Source organism: Bemisia tabaci, chromosome 7 (genome assembly GCF_918797505.1).
Source record: "Bemisia tabaci chromosome 7, PGI_BMITA_v3".
In the NCBI taxonomy this organism is placed as follows: Eukaryota; Metazoa; Arthropoda; class Insecta; order Hemiptera; family Aleyrodidae; genus Bemisia; species Bemisia tabaci.
Genome location: NC_092799.1, coordinates 28,635,177 through 28,654,096, shown reverse-complemented (window position 1 = coordinate 28,654,096; position 18,920 = coordinate 28,635,177). Strand labels below are relative to the sequence as shown.

The following is an 18,920-nucleotide window of genomic DNA, read 5'->3' as shown; positions in this document are numbered from 1 at the left end:
TAAACGATAAAACTGCTAATTTACGTCTTTTATATCATCTCTATTACCTCTCAGTTATTAGCTTCATTTCACTGTATGAAGTTGCAGCGCGGTGCCAGGCGCTCGCGCGTTTCCTTCCCCTGAGCGCAGTGGCGTGGCGTGAATGATCGATTATCGATATCTCGCCATTTGAAGCTATGGTAAAGAATCGATTACTAAGGTGTCCGCTGCGAACAACCTGATAATCGATCCTTTTTCATAGGTTTGAGTGGCGTATCAATCGATATATCGCAAAGCACGCCACGCCACTGCCTAAGCGGCTTGCGTATTGGCCCGCGCGCCTACCGACGTCGCATGGCCTCACGTCGTCATTAGGCCGTTTGTGACCTTACATTTCAAGGAACGTCAAAACTGACGAAATGTTTGGTCAGAGGACCGTAACTCGCAACTTTCTTTCAGAAATGATGTGTCACTTACCAAAATGTTTGAATTTTGGATTTAGGCCCTTTAGGCCCTTCGAGGCACGAATTACAATTATTTGTAATTTTTTTTTCCTTTTAGGAGGTTCATTTAGAGACTACATAGAAACTTTTAAAGGTAGACCAACTTGAACTTTGCAAAACTCAAAACTAAGGTACATCCTAGCACCCCCTCCCCCAGAAATTCTGGATGCTTCGTCGAGGATGATTATCTCTTTTAATTTAGAGTCTTGAACCACCGTGTTCATTCAGTTAGTATTCTCTAAAGTTTTCTTAATGGGGGCCTCAAAATGCGTCCAAATAGAGTTAAAATTTTAAAAAATTTCCATGGCACGGGGGCCAGTTCCCCCTCCCCCCCCCCCGGGGCAAAATGGCCTAAGCACGCAATACTTGAATTCACACGGAATGCCAAAGTCAAGAACTCAAGACGAGTATTCTTTCCAAAAAGCTTTGGCTAACTGAACCAAAACCATTGGTGTTCCATGTGAACAGACGTCGGTCCATTGTGAGCAAAGTTTTACCTCCATGTGTTCTTCCTTCCCCTCGCGGCGGAAGCACGTTATGTTCTCGGAAGCATACGTCTGAAAAGTCACGTCAAACCATTGAACTTGAATCAACGCATGGAGGAAAATCATTAGCCTGCAGTATTTGAAACACGTAGGGTTATTACAGACCGATCGGAGGCACCTAAACTTTTGATGACCTTCGCGGAGCGCGCGCCGGAACGGTGCGACGCAACGTAGTGCTCCGTTCGGTTTGCGTCGCGTGGCGGCGCCGGCCGTGCCGCAATGGCGCATCGAAAATCGTGTACAATGTTGCCGCATTGCTCATTAAAGTCTCATAGTACTCAAGAGACATTTAGAGGGCATTCATTTTGGTCTAAAAGGCGAAAAAACGCACCTTATCTGTGACAATGCAGAATTTCTAATCGCGCTTCGTATTTTAACGTGGAAATCTTTGGACTTCTGGGACTTTGGATTTTTACTGATTTTTCCCCTGATCACAGTAAAATAGCAGCAAAATTTTGGATGGACATTGCGCAATTACAATCTTTTTTTAAGAAAATGATTCGTTTGAGTTCATGTAATAGAGATAAGTGCCCTAAAGTCTAGGAAACAACGATATGAGCTAGCTTGACTAGTCATTTCTCCTCTTTTTTCAGAGCAAATTAATGTCTGGTATAAATTTCTTTTCCGAAGAAATGTCAAGCAAACCAATATGACCTATCACATTGTGATCGTCCGTAAAAAAGTAAACCGTAGTCCACAAATACTAAAAACGTGTGCTCGATATCAGAGCAAAGAAAAGTAATCTACGAACAATCTTGGGCAAAAACGCAGTAAAACGTCAAATCGAACCCAGAGCTCATAAAACTAGGTCATGAAAAAAAGCCACTAAAAATTCCCAATTTGTGTTGTTCACAGCACAAATTTCTTCCAAGACAATAAAAATTTTTCACCACAAAATGTAACCGAGAAGCTTGCAACATACTCAAATTGACAAAATAGAATGTTTTCCGTCGAAAACTTGAATTCCAATTTTTTGACGTGACTTGACAAAAACCACGTCTCTTAAGAATTGAGCTCCGTGGACTAAGGTCTCTTTTCCCACGGGCAGCGAGCAGTAACATCCTGTGGAAAATCTTGTCCTCTCGTTTTTCTTGTTTCTTAAATAAATAATTGCGACAGTGGCGTGGCGTGAATTGCGATATATCGATCGTTATGCCATTTAAACCTATGGTAAAGAATCGATTGCTAAGGTGTTCGCTGCGAACACCCTGTTTATCGATCCTTTTCCATAGGTTTATATGGCATAACAATCGATGTATCGCAATTCACGCCACACCACTGAATTGCGTTGATCTAAATAAAACATGGAACATTTATAACATGGCCTCACGACTCTCTGTTAAAAGAGACGTGTCATACAATCTACCTTCAAGCCTCCGGCGAGCAAGTTTCATCTGAAAGTTCGACCGATCTTATCAGAAAGGAAACAACCTACATTTTCGAAAAAATTGAGTTCAGAATGTTTTTGAGTTCCATTAACTGTGTATATTCTCCCGCCAAAAACTCGAAGTCCAAAAAAGAAAATTAGTCTGTGAAAAGAGGAGTCAATGTTTATTTTCTACATTGGGTCTTATGGAGGATTAAAACTTCAAACCTCCTTTTTTCAGTACGGGTTGGTTCCTTTCTATAAACTCGGTCCTTTCAACACTCAGATTCGCCCGATAACCAAATAAAAAGAGTCGAGCAATTTGTTTCGCATAATCTTTACAAAATTTGCTATCAATCGCACAGCAAAGTGCTCATCCCAAATTTATTAGTGATTATTTTGCAAATTTCATGATCAAAAAGTATAGGTATTGGGTGAAAAGAAGCGTTGACTTTCACCTAACCCAATTTTATTGTTTAATTCGTTAGAGCGAGGGTTTTAACATACATATATAGATCGTATTCGATAGTATTTCGATGTATCGTTTAGTCTAAGACATTGGAACACAACCACAAACCAAAATGTTAGAATTCAAGTTGGAAAAGCTGCAAATGAGAGAATTCGTAACCATTTCACTTTTAGCCATTTTTACTCATAAGAATAAAAAATCTATCACAAGAAACCCGTTTTCTCAGAATACTCAATTGACTTTCGAGGCTAAGTTTACATGTTGAACCAATCTATAACGATACAATCTCACCTATTTGATGTATCGAATACGATCCATTGTGTCGGGTCGCAATCGAAGATTTTCATTTTTCAAAAAGAAAGAAAACACTTTAGTCATCGAGTTGCTTTTGGCAACCCTGTGCAAGATCGGGCGATGTTGACACGCGACATCGCTGATCCACTCGAGCTTGGATGAAATCAAATATAAATTCCATTCGATACACCAGGAACTCAGAGCTTAAATATTAACGATTGGTTTAAGTAATTAACGATTTTCCGATCCGTGATGAAGAGTTGTCTTTGTTCAGTGGAAAAGTTACCCAGAGGTTGCAACTTGATTATGAAGTCGTGATGTTTTCGTAGAACTAGGAGTGTACAGCGAGGGGAGACATAACCCCCCCCCCCCCATCCCATATTTTCCTTATTTTCGTGTACTAATTTCGAGACCTTTATACGCACCGTAAAATACTTCTTAAGAGAGCTCTAAGCGTCAGGATACTTTACTTACGATACGGTTGGATTGCATTGCATCAATTCTAGAGCGAGGCTGTACGAAGGCCTTGCCGTTTTTTGATGATTTTTGAGGTATTCTTGCAAAACATGTGAGCTGCATTTCTGCTCTTTTTGAAATTTTATTTCTGTAAAGTCTGTGCAATCAGCTCAAAATTGTTCCCAAGACATTTATAAAGTTTCAATATTTTCTAGGGAGACCCCTTATACCAAGATATTGGTGCTAGAGGAGTTTCCTTGCGTCTCCTGCGTAGGTGTGTCACTCAGTCCCTCCCTCCGCACAAAAAATGTTTGGTGTTTCCCACACTGGAAAAAAAAAACGCATTGGATCTAGAGTCCGGACTCTTAAAAACATCGACAGGAAAGAGTACTCTTGATTCAATCAGAATCTAGCTTAAATCAAGAACCAAGCCTCTTAATTTAAGCGGATTTCGTTTTGATTCAAGCAAAAATCCGATTGAATCAAGAGTATTTTTTCTTGTCAATGTTTTCAAGAGTCTGGACTCTAGATCCAATGTGTTTTTTTTCCAGTGCATGCGAGAACCAAAGGAGAAGGAGAAGAAGTGGGGAATAGGAGTAACAAATAAAAAAGCAAAAAACAGAGGTAATTAAAAAAAAAAAAAAAAAAAAACAGGAGACAAAAGAAGATAAAAGGGTAAAAAAGAACCAACAGTTTCAAAAGAGGAAGTAGAACAAAGAGTAAAGAAACAAAAGAAAAGAGAGAGGAAAAGAAAAACAGAAGCTGAATCGGAAGCGAAAGAAAAACAGAGGAAAAGAAAAGAGGAGGCGATGAAAATCAAATAAAAGTAAAAGTATAGCATAATCTAACTTTGACGACAACTTTTTGACCTCTTACATGAAAATATGCACCCACGTAATCACCAGCACTTGTTACATTAGGACGTATATCTGTTAAACGGAACTAAGTGCATTAAGACATGAGCTCTGAGGCCCATAAGAATATATGCATAACAGGGCTCACGTCATACTGCACATAGTTCCGCTTGGCAGAAAATACGTCCATTTAAACAAAAAAACTCCTGCGTCATCCGTCCCTTTAAGAAACGAAAGAAGTATTACGCGTTTCAGAAGCAGCAAAACTAAACCAAGGCTCTATCTATGCAAATCAGACTGTAAATAATGCCCAGCTACTCCGACCGTCATTCTTAACTAATATTTGTCTTCATCTCTCGGTGGAAGAATTATTTCAACCTGAAGACGGGCATTGATGGATCATCTGGTTTAGAGTGTGTAGGTATAATGAGTGTGGTGAGCGGTTCGGCATGTGGAGTCAGAATGTAGCTCTAATCACGAATTGAAGCAAACTGCCTGAGCATTTTCTCTGTGAGGTTAATGAGCGACTTAGAAAATCAGTTATCGCTCCCATTAAAAAGAGCTAGAGAGCAATGCGGGTGTAAGGTGAAACGAATGGAATCTTAAGTCGGGTTTCGACTTGCAGATATTTGACGAACTTCGTGCTTAAAAATTGTGACGGAAAATTCCAATTTTTCCTCTTTTTTTAAAAAAAGGGATTACTTTATTATTTTGTGGCAGATACAGTTTTATCTGACCTCCTTCCCCTGCCTTCCTTCGAAAGTACCCAAAGACAATTATCATTTGACTGTTGTTAGGCCCGAATATTCTTCTTCTGAAAATTGACGACAATGTCAGGGGTGGCAATCATAATGCCGTTTCTACATCATATAGTTAATGTTTATGACGCGACATAAATGTTCACATTAAACATTATATTAATTCCGATATTTGAGATTATGTCACATATTCATAGAGTCCACGCGAATAAAGTTTACGCATTACTAGACTTTTACAGGAGATCTGCCATTTTGATTCTTTCACTTACTTTATATGTAAAAGAGACGTCAGATGATCTTCTGTCGCAGTTTAGAAGCCCGTAAACTCATTTGGCGTGCACTCAAGAAAAAAACAGAAAACACTATAAATGTGTCCTGAGCAATTTTTGGATTTTTCTGACCTTGCAGAGAATAGTTTGGATCCAGCACTATTCTCCCACTTGTTGAATAGATACATTAAGCAGGGGGGGGGGGGGGGGAGCTTGATTCTCAAATTGTGATGTGAAGAATTCTTCATTTTTTGAAATGACTGAGATCGAATCTAATACAAACTTTTTTGAGTGTTTTCTCTCGCGTCTAAATTCACTGTAGAAAATTCTGAAAACAGTGCAATAAACAGCATAACCAAGCGCTTCACCGGATCGCTGATTCAACAATTAAATTGTTAAAAAACACGTCCGACTTGTTTCAAATGTACATTTTACAATGGCGGAAAGCTAATTTAACTATGGCGATGGTTAAATTAGCATTTTTTTAATGTGAAATCTGCGTTGAAACACATCGGACACTTTTTTTCACTGCATACACACAAGTCGCTTTTACAGCGCGCCCGGGCGCTCTGCGACACCTAATCGCCATCCCTGGGTCGACCCCTGCGTCGAAAGACGAGAATGGATTTTTTTAACAACAAAATTGTTAAATCAGCAATTTTATTGTTTCCAATGTTGCATGCACTGTAATCACCGCGTTTTCAATATATTAAAACCATACTTAAATACCTTGGTTCAAAATCAAAACCCAAGCCGAGCTACCAAATGTGTCACGACTCCGGCTTGTGCAATCACTTCCTTCATCAATGTCAGCTTCTCACCGGACGATTCCTCCCCACCGCACAGTTGCTCGATTCAATAGGAGAGGTCGGACAAAATTTGAAAACTTCAAACGCTTATAACTCCGTTTATACAAAACTTTGAGGTTCTCGGATTGGTTTCATTGGATTCCGCGTAGAATATTCAGCAAGAGGCACCCCTTGAAATTTAAAATGTGACAAACATCAAAATGGAGATGTTGCATGTGTGAGGGATTTGCGATTTGACTATTGATTTTTATGTAAAAGTTCGCGAGAAATACGATGGTGCCACTGGTTTTCTCTGAAATTAACTCCCAAGCTCGAAAAAAGCTCTCAAGTTGAGGCCAAAATGGAGCGGATATCCCACGCTATCCTGAGAGTCCACCCATACATCAAGACAAACTCTCCATGCAAAGATAGGAAGCAAATACATTAGCAGGGTTGCCGTGTTTTCAGTTTTGGAGTCCCCAAATAAAGTGGCAACCTGCCCATCTTGCTGCTACTATGTATTTGCTCCCTATCTTTGCATGGAGAGTTGGTCTTGATGTAGAGGTGGACTCTCAGGGTAGGGTGGGATATCCGCTCCATTTTGGCCTCAACTTGAGAGCTTTTTTTGAGCTTGGGAGCTGATCTCAGAGAAAACCAGTGTCACCATCGTGTTTCTCGCGAACTTTTATATAAGAATCAACAGTAAAATCGCAAATTCCTCACACATGCAATATCTCCATTTAAAATGTGACAAACATCAAAATTTGCAGTTTTAGTAAAAAAAAATCATGTCCGACCTCTCTAATGGACTCGATCCACTGTGCGTCGGGAATGAAGAGCAAGTTTTAAATGATTTGAATCGGAGCCGCCGCGAATTGAATTGACCGATAATCATAACTTGTATTAAGTCATTGAGAGCGGCTCCGGTTACGTGGAGGGACTAATTATTCTGGGCGATTAACACAGATCCACCGGTTTCATTTCGTCGTGATGTAATAAAGGTCGAGTCCAAATTCGCTTTTGATCAAAAATCCCGCGAAAATTAGAAACCGCTTCTGCGCATCCAAATTCCTGGTGTGAATCGCATTTTTAGGATGGGCGGAAAGCGGCGAGTAGAGTCCCTTTATACTGAGAGTCAAGACAATGTGAATCCATTTCTGATTGGTTCCCGTATTTTAAGCCTCCACAGTGTCACAAACAGGAATGAAGATTACATTTCCACCGATTGCAAAAATCATAATGTAGAATGGACCGGGGAATAACGGGTTCGACAAGGAACAAACGGAATGAGAGAGGGAACGGAGAAAGGAATTTGAGAATGGGCCGATCAAAGATTACAAAAAACGTTCAATTCCTGTAATCTTTATTCCCGTTTGTGACTCCATGAGGGAGTGTTGTCTTGACTCTCAGTATAAAGGGACTCTAGTGTGAGTCACATTTTTAGGATGGGTGGAAAGCGGCGAGTTCCCACGATATTGACGGGAGGCTCGACTAAAATAGAGTACCTGTACAGCGAGAGTATGGACAGCTTGCTTCATGGAGGGCTCGGAACCCAAAAAAGCAACCAACTCTCTAACACACAAAAGTTCACACCCTATCTTTAGATTCCGACGTCAAACCAAGATGGGCACAAATTGTCATAAATGAGCTTCGCAAAAATGAGTAAATTCACCCAAAAACTAAGTAAAATACGTACTTTGCAAACGACGAGTCGTAACAATTGTAATAATAAATCGTTTTGGATAATTTGAATTCATAAGTTAGTTGCCTTTTTGAGCCCTTACCTTATTCGCGGAGGCATCGGTGAAGGCCTGATGGATTTTCGGAGTTTCACACCCGTCTATACTCTCGCTATACAGGTATGTATACTCTGAACTGAAATAGACTCCTAATGCCTATGTTTTGGCTGGTTTGATACTTAAATTCTGTTTTGGAGCCTGTAGTCAATAATAAACTCTATTTGTCGTCCCTAAACATTAGGGAATAAGCACATCCATCAAGCTATTCAAATTTTTGCTGATCAAGGATTGTGGGATCTGTTCCTACGCAGATTCACTCGTCAGTTCTGTCAAAATTTGTCGTCATGGCTGGGACTCAAATCCGTGACACATTGACCTAGAGTCAACCGCGTTTATCACTAGACCAACCGTAAATCCCAAAAATTTGAATCTTCTAAAGCATTGATGAGGTACCTCCATCTTTTGATGTCCAAGGACAATAAATATTGTTTAAAGCAGGCCGTGGGTCCCGAACGGAATGTAAGTTTTTAAACCAGAAGAAAAAGAGAGAGAAAAAATGAGTGGGGTGCCTGCTCTATGAATGTCAAACACGGAAGGAAGATGAGACGTAAAGAATGTAAGAAGACGGTAAGATTCAGAAATGTTGTGAAGAATTTTGTATATTCGCTAAGCAAAACGTGTTTCATTGAGATAAATCAAGAAGGTATTTATTTATTCCTTTGTCACATGAAGACGGATGATTTTTGGTGTATTTTTTCTGGCATCCTTGAAATGGAAAAACATGAACATATATTTACTATGATGAACGTAGTAAAAGTTCCTTCTACGTTTCATCAATCGGGTATGATAAATATGACATTTATTTCGACTGGAAGCTTTTGGATAGAATTGCAATTATATTTATATTATTAGATTATATTTGCTGATGACCACTTCTTTTGTCAATAGAATGGACGCACTTCCCGATGCAAACAATTTTAAGAGTGACAAATCTTCGCCTACAAATTGATTTCACAGGCAAATACTCAAGTAATACAATGTAATTCTGTAATTACCTACCACGGAATCACCCGACGCATGAAAGTAACTTTAATTACAGATAATACCAGGTTTATGAACAGTTTCATGACGCAAAAGTCATTGTCTCCGTATAACGTCACGTATGGCGGACAGTGAGAAATGGGCAGAGTTGTCAAATGCATAGTTATACTTGCGAACAATGTACGTAAAATATGCGCAAACGAAAACGCAAACTTTTAAATTCATACTTTCCGCCTAATTATCCAAAAAATGATCTTTTCTGGCGCGTTTTTCAACCACGAGTCATCGATTTTAATTGTTTAATCGTTAAGATCAATAATGATGTAATGTGCAGAGAGTGTATTATCCGATTTGGAACTGAGAGAGTGCGATGGAATTGGTATACGTTCATTATGTGTTGGAACAATTCGAGACCGTTCTTTCCATAAACTTGGATACTTGTTCTCCTGATGCTTTGACATAACAGACTATTTTTGAATGTTCAAAAGTCAGATCAGTGGATTATCAATTAAATGATATCTTCCAAAAAAAAAAAAAAAAAAAAAAAAAAAAAAAAAAAAAAAAATCATCTTTGTAAATATTGCATGGCTGTGTGGTATTCGGATTCTAAATCGTTTGGGTATGATAAAAAATCGTCTTAGTGTGCATATAAGACGAGCCTCTAGTGTTTTTGTTGTTGTTTTTAGTGATTAAAACAACATGTTCTTCGCAAAATTGAGAGTAAAAAAAAAAAAAGAAACCGAAACCGAAACCCGATGATGGCAGAGAACACAAGTCTTAGAGTTTTCACAACGGTGCAATTCAACTTCTTAGTTCGCTATGATTGTGTTAAACTTATGAGTAAGCTGTGTACAATATAAAACCGTTCCCCTCTTATCGCTATGAATTCAATAGTTATATTCCCAGCGATCTGCAAGTCATCAAGTCAATACCTTCTGCACGATACAAGATTTAATAATTGCAATCTCTATACGTGACTCGGATGATCGCTCTTAAGAGTCAAAATAACTATTATAAGAGAATTCGCATGTGTTGATTTAGTACTAGGAACCGTTTAAACCCACGATTAGCCTCAGGGTGAGCGACTCAGCCTAGATTCATACGCATAGTTTTTAAAAGATTTTATTTTTCTTGAATTAAAGAAACTGATTCGTGTACAGCTTGGGTACCTCGTGCGAGTTTTGATGCATAAATTAACGATTTTTTAAGTTAGTCTGGTACAGGTACATTTTGCCTTTCTTTAATGTACATAAACAGGAAGATAAATCAAGAGATTTTTAGGGTCAAAGAAATTAAATTAAATAAATAAAGTATCTTTCTGAAGGTAAAAAAATGACGCAAAAGAGTAATTTTGGGTGATTTTCAGTATATTGCGCGTATTTCAGCAAAGTAGCCCAGCTTTTTTCATGTCATGCCATGGTTTCTTTCAATTCCAGGGTATTTTCATGCGTCATACTCGATCAAATTTGATAAAACCGATTGAATCTAAGACATCGGAAAAAATTCTCCTACCAAACCAGATTATACTTGTATACCACCCGCATTCCTTCGGGATGTAGGTTCAGAGAGTTTGAATGAAGTCAAAATAAGCTATTTGAGCGAGTACTTACGTGTTGAATTGACTGACAGGATGGTGCATGACGTGAGCGTAGCACAGAAACTTAACCCGACACACAAGAACAGACCATGCCTCAAAGAACTAAATCTGGACGGTGAGATAGGAATCATGTTAAAGAGTAACCGCACTGAGAATTTCGGAGGCAGATATCTGTTCGTTCGAACCGAGGAAGCACTTGGAACTTACACCACAGGGACCAAGGGACGCACGGAATCCCTGACACAAAGCAGCACCAAAAAAGTAGCACGGTGGAGCGGAGAACCAGAGAGAGACAGAGAGCGTGAGAGAAAGAGAAAATTGGCCTGGATCGAGCTCAAGTGAGCATTTTCCCGAAAAGCTCGGAGCCTGGAGAGTCCTGGGGATGAGGAGCTGGGTTTTTTAAAACATGTAAAAAAAGAGAGGCGAACGTGGTGGAAAGTTATGTAATTGAGCGACGGGAGCCGATACTGGCCGGTCGGAGGTGATGAGCAAGCAGGAGGACGGAGGACGGAGGAGGACGCCGTACGGTGGAATCAAAGAGGGAATCGGGCAGGACGGTGAGGCGGAGGCAACATGGGCACCGCCGAGTGAAAGTGATCAGTATTTACGGGTGACCCGAGCCTGGTTCTTACATAAACGCGACGACAGTCAGCGCGGCCGGGCGGAGTGACGATTAAGGATGCCGACATGACTTATAGATCTACGGAATTCCCTCGGGGGGCACCTCCGGATATTCGGGGCACCGGGCTGGAGCACGGGGGACCGCGCCGTTTACCGGCCCCCCCACCCGGCGCCCCCCGCTCCCGGCCGCGCTGCCGTTCTCGGCTCCGCGCAACGCGACGTCCACGACGGCGACGTTGCTGACGCCGCCGCCGACGCGGAGTCTGCGCCCCGCCGAGATGCCCAGACGCTCCGCAGACGGCGGGGCTGGGCTGGGCCGGGGCCGCGCGCGCGCCTAGTTCGCCAGCTTCGCGGAATGGGGCTCCTCCGGTAGTCGTCGATTTTCGCACAACTCCTACAGAAACGGAGACACAAAAAGGGGTTAAATGCGCTAGTCAGTTACAGCGGGCCGATAATTGAAACTGATAGACAAAACGATTGATAAAGAAGACATAGGGAGTATAGAGCGATCCTATTGGTTGACATGATTGGTTCTTATAGACTAAGGAAAAAAATTATGGACTAACTGTCAGGTTTCTCGTGGGTTGCCGTTAGTTACTCCATTACCTACCTCCTATGTCCATTGCCACCACCCGCTTCCACGAATAGGATCCCTCCAAATCCCTTTTGTCGTCTTTGTTTATAGCTTTGTCTATCAGTTTCAATAAACGGCCTGCCGAATCGTGTTTGGGTGGTTTACGCTCATAGAGTAGCAAAAAGTATTGAGATCTGTTCAAATGCCAAGTTTATACGCCCAGTATCAACGGAGATTCAGTGGCATAGATAAAGGGGGGGATCCAGGGGGTCTGCGGGCTGATGGTTGAAATTGTTAGGCAAAGCTATAGACAAGGAGGCATAAAGGATATGGAGGGATCTTATTGGTGGAAGCGAGTGGTTGGAATGGATAAAGGAGGTAGGTAATAGACTATTTCGCCCAATTCCTATACGGAAACGGAGACACTAAAAGGGGTTTTGTGCGCAAGTTAGTCACAGAATCGTGTTTGGGTGGTTTAAGCTCATAGAATAGCAAAAAACATTGAGATCTGTTCAAACGTCAAGTTTATACGCCCAGTATCAACGGAGATTCAGTGGCATAGTTAAGGGGGGTGTCCGGGGGGTCTGCGGCCCCATAGACTAGTTCCATTGTGCGGTGGATGACGTCATCCACCGCGGTTGTGAATGTGTATACGATGGTTTCCTCCACCGCGGTTGTGCATGTGCATACGATGGTTTCCTCCACCTTGGTTTCATCGACCAGGGAGACACATTTGCATTGGTTGCTCGAAGTAAAACACGGATGAGACCAAGGTTGAAGGAACCATGTTATGCACTGCCGTGGTGGATGACGTCAGCCGCGGTGTTTTTGAAGGGCGATATCACCATTAAAATTGGGCGCAGAAACTTGACGTTTGAACAGATCTTATTGTTCATTCTTAATCTGTAACTTAAACCATTGAAACACAATTCTGTAACCAGCGCGACGGACCCATGCTTGGACTACATTTTGCAAAAGGGAACCACTGTTTAAAACTCAGAAAAAACAAATAGATGATCAAAGTGCAAAACCATGTACCTCTATTCGCGACTTTGCAGACCCCTGCCATACTTTACTTTTTCTTTGAAAAACTAGACGACGTATTTACTTGAAAACCTTCTTAATTTTTCCTTCCTGGTGGCAGAATATTCTTCATAAATTTCAAGCAATATGGTTTCTGATGGTTTGGTATGAGTCCAGAGTTCTCCAGTTTTAACTCCGGTCTTTAGGCCCAGAGCAAAACTTTGATGGGATTACCATTACTGAGAGACTTTAACGATGGATAAGAAAAATAAACTAAAAATCGTAAAATTTTAAAAATCAGTCCTGAATGAGAAAAACCTGAGTAAAAGTGTCTCTCAATCTGGTCTCCGATACAAAATGAAAATAAGGGAAAAACATCATTTTCTGGGAGCCTTCCGCAAGATAAGCGTTTATTAGTGTGCGTGTCGCATAATTCCGACTGAAAGTACCGGAACAATTTTACAGTGTAGGCTTTGGAAATTTTTTTGCACGTATGCATATGTTAAAATAAAGGCCACTGAAGTGAGAAATGATAAGTAAAATCCCACAAGCTTGCATATATCATGCTGTGGAACTGCCAGTATAGTGATAACAATAATTAGGATTTGTGTATGTTCAGTTCTATATAGTCGCATATCTTGGAGCCTTGTGCTCATGCTCGCCAGTTTGCCTTCAATCAACTGGTAGGCAATGTGAGCGGCTCGGGAGGAGTTATAGTTACTTGCAGCAGTTTGAGCAATGGGCCTGTTGCAAACTTTTGCTAGAGCAAAACTAAGAGTTGTTTCTTATAGACAATGCTTCAAAAACCATGATGAGGGCATCGGCAAACTCTGAAATGCACTCCTAACTTCACAATCTGCGTAAGAAATTTGCGTTTTTTTAAGCTCCCCGCTTCAAAAAGGATACTACGGCACAGATGAACATTTCGTTAGAGGAGTCGTTCTATTCAATCCCTGCTCAACATGGCCGATGCTTCCGCGCCAGAGACAAGAGACCCTCCACTGGCCTCCCAGCGACAGGTGGAAGCTTTTACTTTCGGGGTTTCAACAATTCCTTATGGACAATTATGAGCGAGCAACAGTCATCACCCTATTTTCGGCTGTTGACTTACCTACATGGTCGATGATGAGCTTCGGATGACGTCATAAGCCAAACAACTTTCCCAAACGTCGGCCATTTTCGGCTTGTTTGCAAAACGAAACTGCCAACACGTTGTTGAACATCAACCATGTAGGTAAGTCAACAGTAGAATGCTGAAGTCCCGAAAGTAAAAGCTTCCACCATGGCCAAGTTACTAGTGGAGGGTCTCTTGTCTCTGTTCCGCGCGCAAGTTGAGGATATTTATCAACGCGAGAAAAATGTGAATGTAAACACGCCGATTGTTATCAGGTGGTTAGAATCATCGTCCCGTCACATGCGTTTTGGCGGATTGGCGTCGGCTATGTTGAATATTGCGGAGTATCTTTGTGAGCAGAGGTTGGATGGAATGACTCCTCTAACGAAATGTTCACCTGTGCTGTGGTATCGTTTTTGAAGCGGGAAGCTCGAAAAAACGCAAATCTCTTATGCAAACTGTGAAGTAAGGAGTGTATTTCAGACTTTGCCGATGCGCTCATCGCGATTTTTGAGAAACTTTCTATGAGTAAGAACCCTTATTTTTGCTCTCGCAAAAGTTTGCAACAGGCCCATTCATCACTCGGACTGCATTTTTTAATAAGGAATTATACGATTTCTGGCTCATCCATAAAAACGCCTATCGTAGGAAAGCTAATGGCAAATGTCGTTTCGAAAGTGAACCAGATATGGAATACATTTTGCAATAAGGAACCACTATCTCTGGCTTTTCTATTTAAGCACCTTTATGCATAGAGAATCCAATGGCGTATACGTTGCCTCTAGAATTAGCCAAAAATAATGGTTCCCTGTTGCAAAATGTGGTTCATATTATAGTTCCTAATTGCAAAATATAGTCCAATTTCCGTTCCAGTCCGCCAGCCTAATTAATCAATAGACAAGATACGAATTTAAGTATTCTAATACATTTTCCTAAAACAAAATTTCGCGCAAAACACGATTTGCGAAATGAACATACTGAAACTATGACTCCTAATGATGTAACTTTCTTTAATACGCGCATCAAAACCTCCCACTCGTGGCGAAACAAAAAGTTTACTTGACACAAATTGCGCACTGAAAGTTACTGTCATTCCCTGCAGTATGAGAAGATGGCAACCTCGATTTCGGTGCTTCAGCCTAGTTGCACGGCCGGATGTAGGGGGTGGCCACATGGGCCGCGGCCCATTGCGGCAAATTTTGTCATTTCTTTAAATTAAGGTATGAAAAATCGGATTCAGAAAAAAAAAATTCAAACGAGAGAAGGCGACAAAATCTCTCATTTCCTGAGAGTATAGTATTGTATAATTTTGTCGTCATTCGGTGATACAAGAGATAGCACATTCAATAAGTCGAGTTAAGAGAGCAGTTAACGTGCAGAGTTAACATGCAATTTGGCCTGGAGCGGCGCGGCGCAGAGAGCAATGATGACGAGGACTTGAGATGAATAGGAGAAGCCCTCGGCGCGGCGGTCGGCATGTAAAACATTTTAGCGCCTTCAAGAGTGCTTGAATACCTCACGCATTGTGTCAAACACAGTACGGTCACCAGCGGTCGACGTGAAACGCATAGCGCCTACAAGACTACATGAATACTTCACGCATTGCGTCAAACACAGTGCAGTCAGCGCGAAACGCATGGCGCCTGCAAGACTACATGAATACTTCACGCATTGCACCAAAAACAGTGTGGTCAGCGTGGCGCGGCGGCGAAAGTTAAAAGTATTAAACCACATTTTTGTTTGTTCTTTCTTAATTTATTCGTGCGTTTCTTATAAATGGAAGGCCTTGTTCCCTCAGAGATAGGATTACGGAACTTAACTTTCGCGCTAAGTTCCGTGTTTAGCCAGTAGTGCTGACAGGGCTTTCGCAAAAAATGTGTCCAACACGAGTAAACGCGTCTTATGCACCCCTCCCCCTCCGGCACTTTCACTTGATGGTTTTTATCGATGTTTCAAAACGAATGAAAAGGGGGCGGCAAAATACAGGCGGCCCATGAGCGGCAAATAGGTAAATCCGGCCCTGCCTAGTTGTTGCATATTGTTGCACGTTGTTATAACACTTTGAGCAACACAAGGCGGGGAAGGAACATTGCTCGATTAAGAGGCCTGCCAAAATTGTTGTATCGCGCGCTTTGATTCAAGAAGACCATAGTTTTTTCTTGTGAGCGGAAAATTAATAATTCTTGTAACCAATCTAATTTAAACGTTAATATCATAGTTAGGAGTTGATTTCTGTAAATCTTGTTTTGAAAATTGTGTTATACTTGAAATTTTGGCCAAGTAACACATATCAGAATGCTGAAATTCGTACTTATCCAATAGTCCATTCAGCTACTCCGCGTTCATGCTCACCGGTTCGCCTTCAATAAGCTAATCTGCAATGTGAGCGGCCCAGGAGCAGTTATAGTTGCTTGCAACAGTTTGAGTATTTCATCGTAGTTTCAACTGGACAGGTTATTTGAAGAAGGGCGATTCAGTTTTCATACTACTCATTGAATGTCAAAGCATCTTTAAAAATTTTTTTAACATCTTTTTTAACATTTGAGTATCTGCTTCAGTAGAAAAAGGGCGTAATTTTTTAGCCTTTCCTTGATAAAACTAAGGAGATGGGCATAACCTAAGATTGTTTATGCTGTCATCGAACACACATGTGATAACTTTGACAATACTTTGCTAAAAATGGCGGCACTTTGGGGTTTTGAGAAAGATGGGCGTATCAATTGAAATTTCATATTGTTTCATTTCTGACCCAATACCTCCGACCCTGCCCGTGTAACCATTGTCTTCTTACAGATGGTATGTAGAGCATTGTTCACTTTTTTTAGAACAGAAATATGAAGCATTGCCAGATAAATTAAGCTTTTTTATGTTTCCCCAAAACTTGACTTTTGACGGTTACGTGTCTCCTCAAATTATCCGTTCAATTCAAGGAAGAGTTCAAAAGGAAATTTTCTTTTTCTCCTTTCAACACAAGAAAATAATTAGAATATGAGTGGAAATTTGCAACGTTATTATTATAGATACAATTTTTACTTTATTCATCGCTTGAATTCATTTTTTTAAAGCTGTATTGACTTCATGTCAATGAGAAATGAAGCTCCATATTTTAGGTGGTATATCAACAAACAGAATCGTAGAAAGCGATGCGGATTTATTCCAGTTCTTTTAATTTTTACTTTGAAAAATTGTTCAATTGCCAGAAAACCATGAGATATTCATACTCAATAGTGGTCAACTAATAACTGACTATGTCATACCATTAGAATATCACAATGAGTTAGAGACTCTTAGGAGTGGCGGGTTATGATAGCGCATTTGTTAAATAAGAGGATAACAAATAATGTCTAATGAAATGGTTGCGATGGTCGGAAGGTGTAAGAATTGCAAGATTTATCATTTCCCCTGTGTCTATTATAAGCACCCGTTTAAACCAGTAGGATTGCTCCATTTTTCTTTTGTTTTCTTTGTATAACACTTTTTTATATCAATTGAAATAATCAGCCTGTTGTTAACTTATTCCTCGGGTCCAATGCACATCCATAAGCTCGGTGGCACACACCGCCATCTGCCTCGGTAATGTGTACTTTGGTTCCCTTCACCTCAGTGATGTTCGTGATAAAACATTAGTGCTACTTGCGTAAATACATTACTGATAGAACAAAGGTAGAATTAATCCTGGAATGTAGAGGATAGCGTGAATATCAGTGGCATTCATGTTAGGAGGCATACGTAGATTTTTGGGATTATTCTTATAGCATGACATTCCATCGTTTATGAGGAACATGAACAAATGTGAAAAGTTAGGGACTTAGACGGATAAAGAATGTGTAAATTAAGTAGCCACCACTTCTTGGGGCTTGGATAACGTAAATGAGGACAGTTGGAAATATTTAAGAACATTTAAAAACTGAAAGGAAAACTTTTGATTGCCTTGTTCTACTGCACAAATAAAGAACATTCTTTTAACAATAATTGTGCCAGTCTGATGTCAATATTACAAGTAGGTTATGATGAATGTATTTTTCGGTCGGTGGATTACTCGCTCAAATAAATATTCAAAACTGTGAGTGATAAATATTTGACTTTTTCTCGCCTAGTTATTCTAAATCGCTCCGATCATTTTCTTAAAAACGCATAAAATAAACTGTAGTTGCAGGTTTCAAAAAGCACCTTTATTGTAAACGTCAATTTGTTCCATCAGCTGAGGTAGGCTAACATCAAATTAACATGAATTTATCTAGTCATAAATTATGTATGGTTACAAAATAACTTAACCGCTCTAAAATAACTTAAACGTAAGAGAAATTCACGTTGATTCTAGAAAAATAATTTCATCCATAAAAAATATTTGCGCGCGAATAAACTCTGTTTTCACTGAGACAACTGAAAACGACACTAAAATTGGTAACTGAGTGACTTCACAATTGAGAATACTTTGTAATTTAAATTATTTTTATGAATTACAGTGGGAAAAGAAAATTTAAGAGCAACGAATTGAAAAATCAAAATCAAATTCGATTTTTGGTAACTTTTTCGTTAAAGTACGATACTTGCTTTTATCATTCAAGACCGTAGACGGAGGTAAAGTGCGACTATATATACATATACATAAATACAACGAAATTAAAACTAACTATTCTCATGTACTATATAGTTCTATAAAATTGTGAATATTTGTATAAGAGAAGGAAACAAAAACGGCAGAGGAATATTGATTGTCGATCACGTGAAATTTAAAATTGAGGACACAGGCAAAAACTCTGTTCATGAACTTTTTGGTGGCAGTAAATTTGTCAACTCGAGTTTGAGATGCAACGTCTTCAAGGTTTTTGATCACGCGAATCTCTTTTCAATGTTATTAGAAAGGATACAAAACAGAGAGGAGGAAAAAATTAGTGGTAAAAACTCAACAACAACAGAAAATACCAAG

General features: G+C 40.2%; 1 protein-coding gene across 1 annotated transcript in view; it reads right to left on the bottom strand.

Moving 5' to 3' along the window:
• LOC109043243 (uncharacterized) overlaps nucleotides 1-18,920 on the bottom strand; it is a 76,013-nt gene that overhangs the window by 32,734 nt on the left and 24,359 nt on the right. Inside the window, exon 7 of the mRNA XM_072302580.1 lies at nucleotides 10,672-10,860. Coding sequence (XP_072158681.1) covers nucleotides 10,672-10,860 — 189 coding nt within the window. The remainder of the gene's footprint in view (nucleotides 1-10,671; nucleotides 10,861-18,920) is intronic.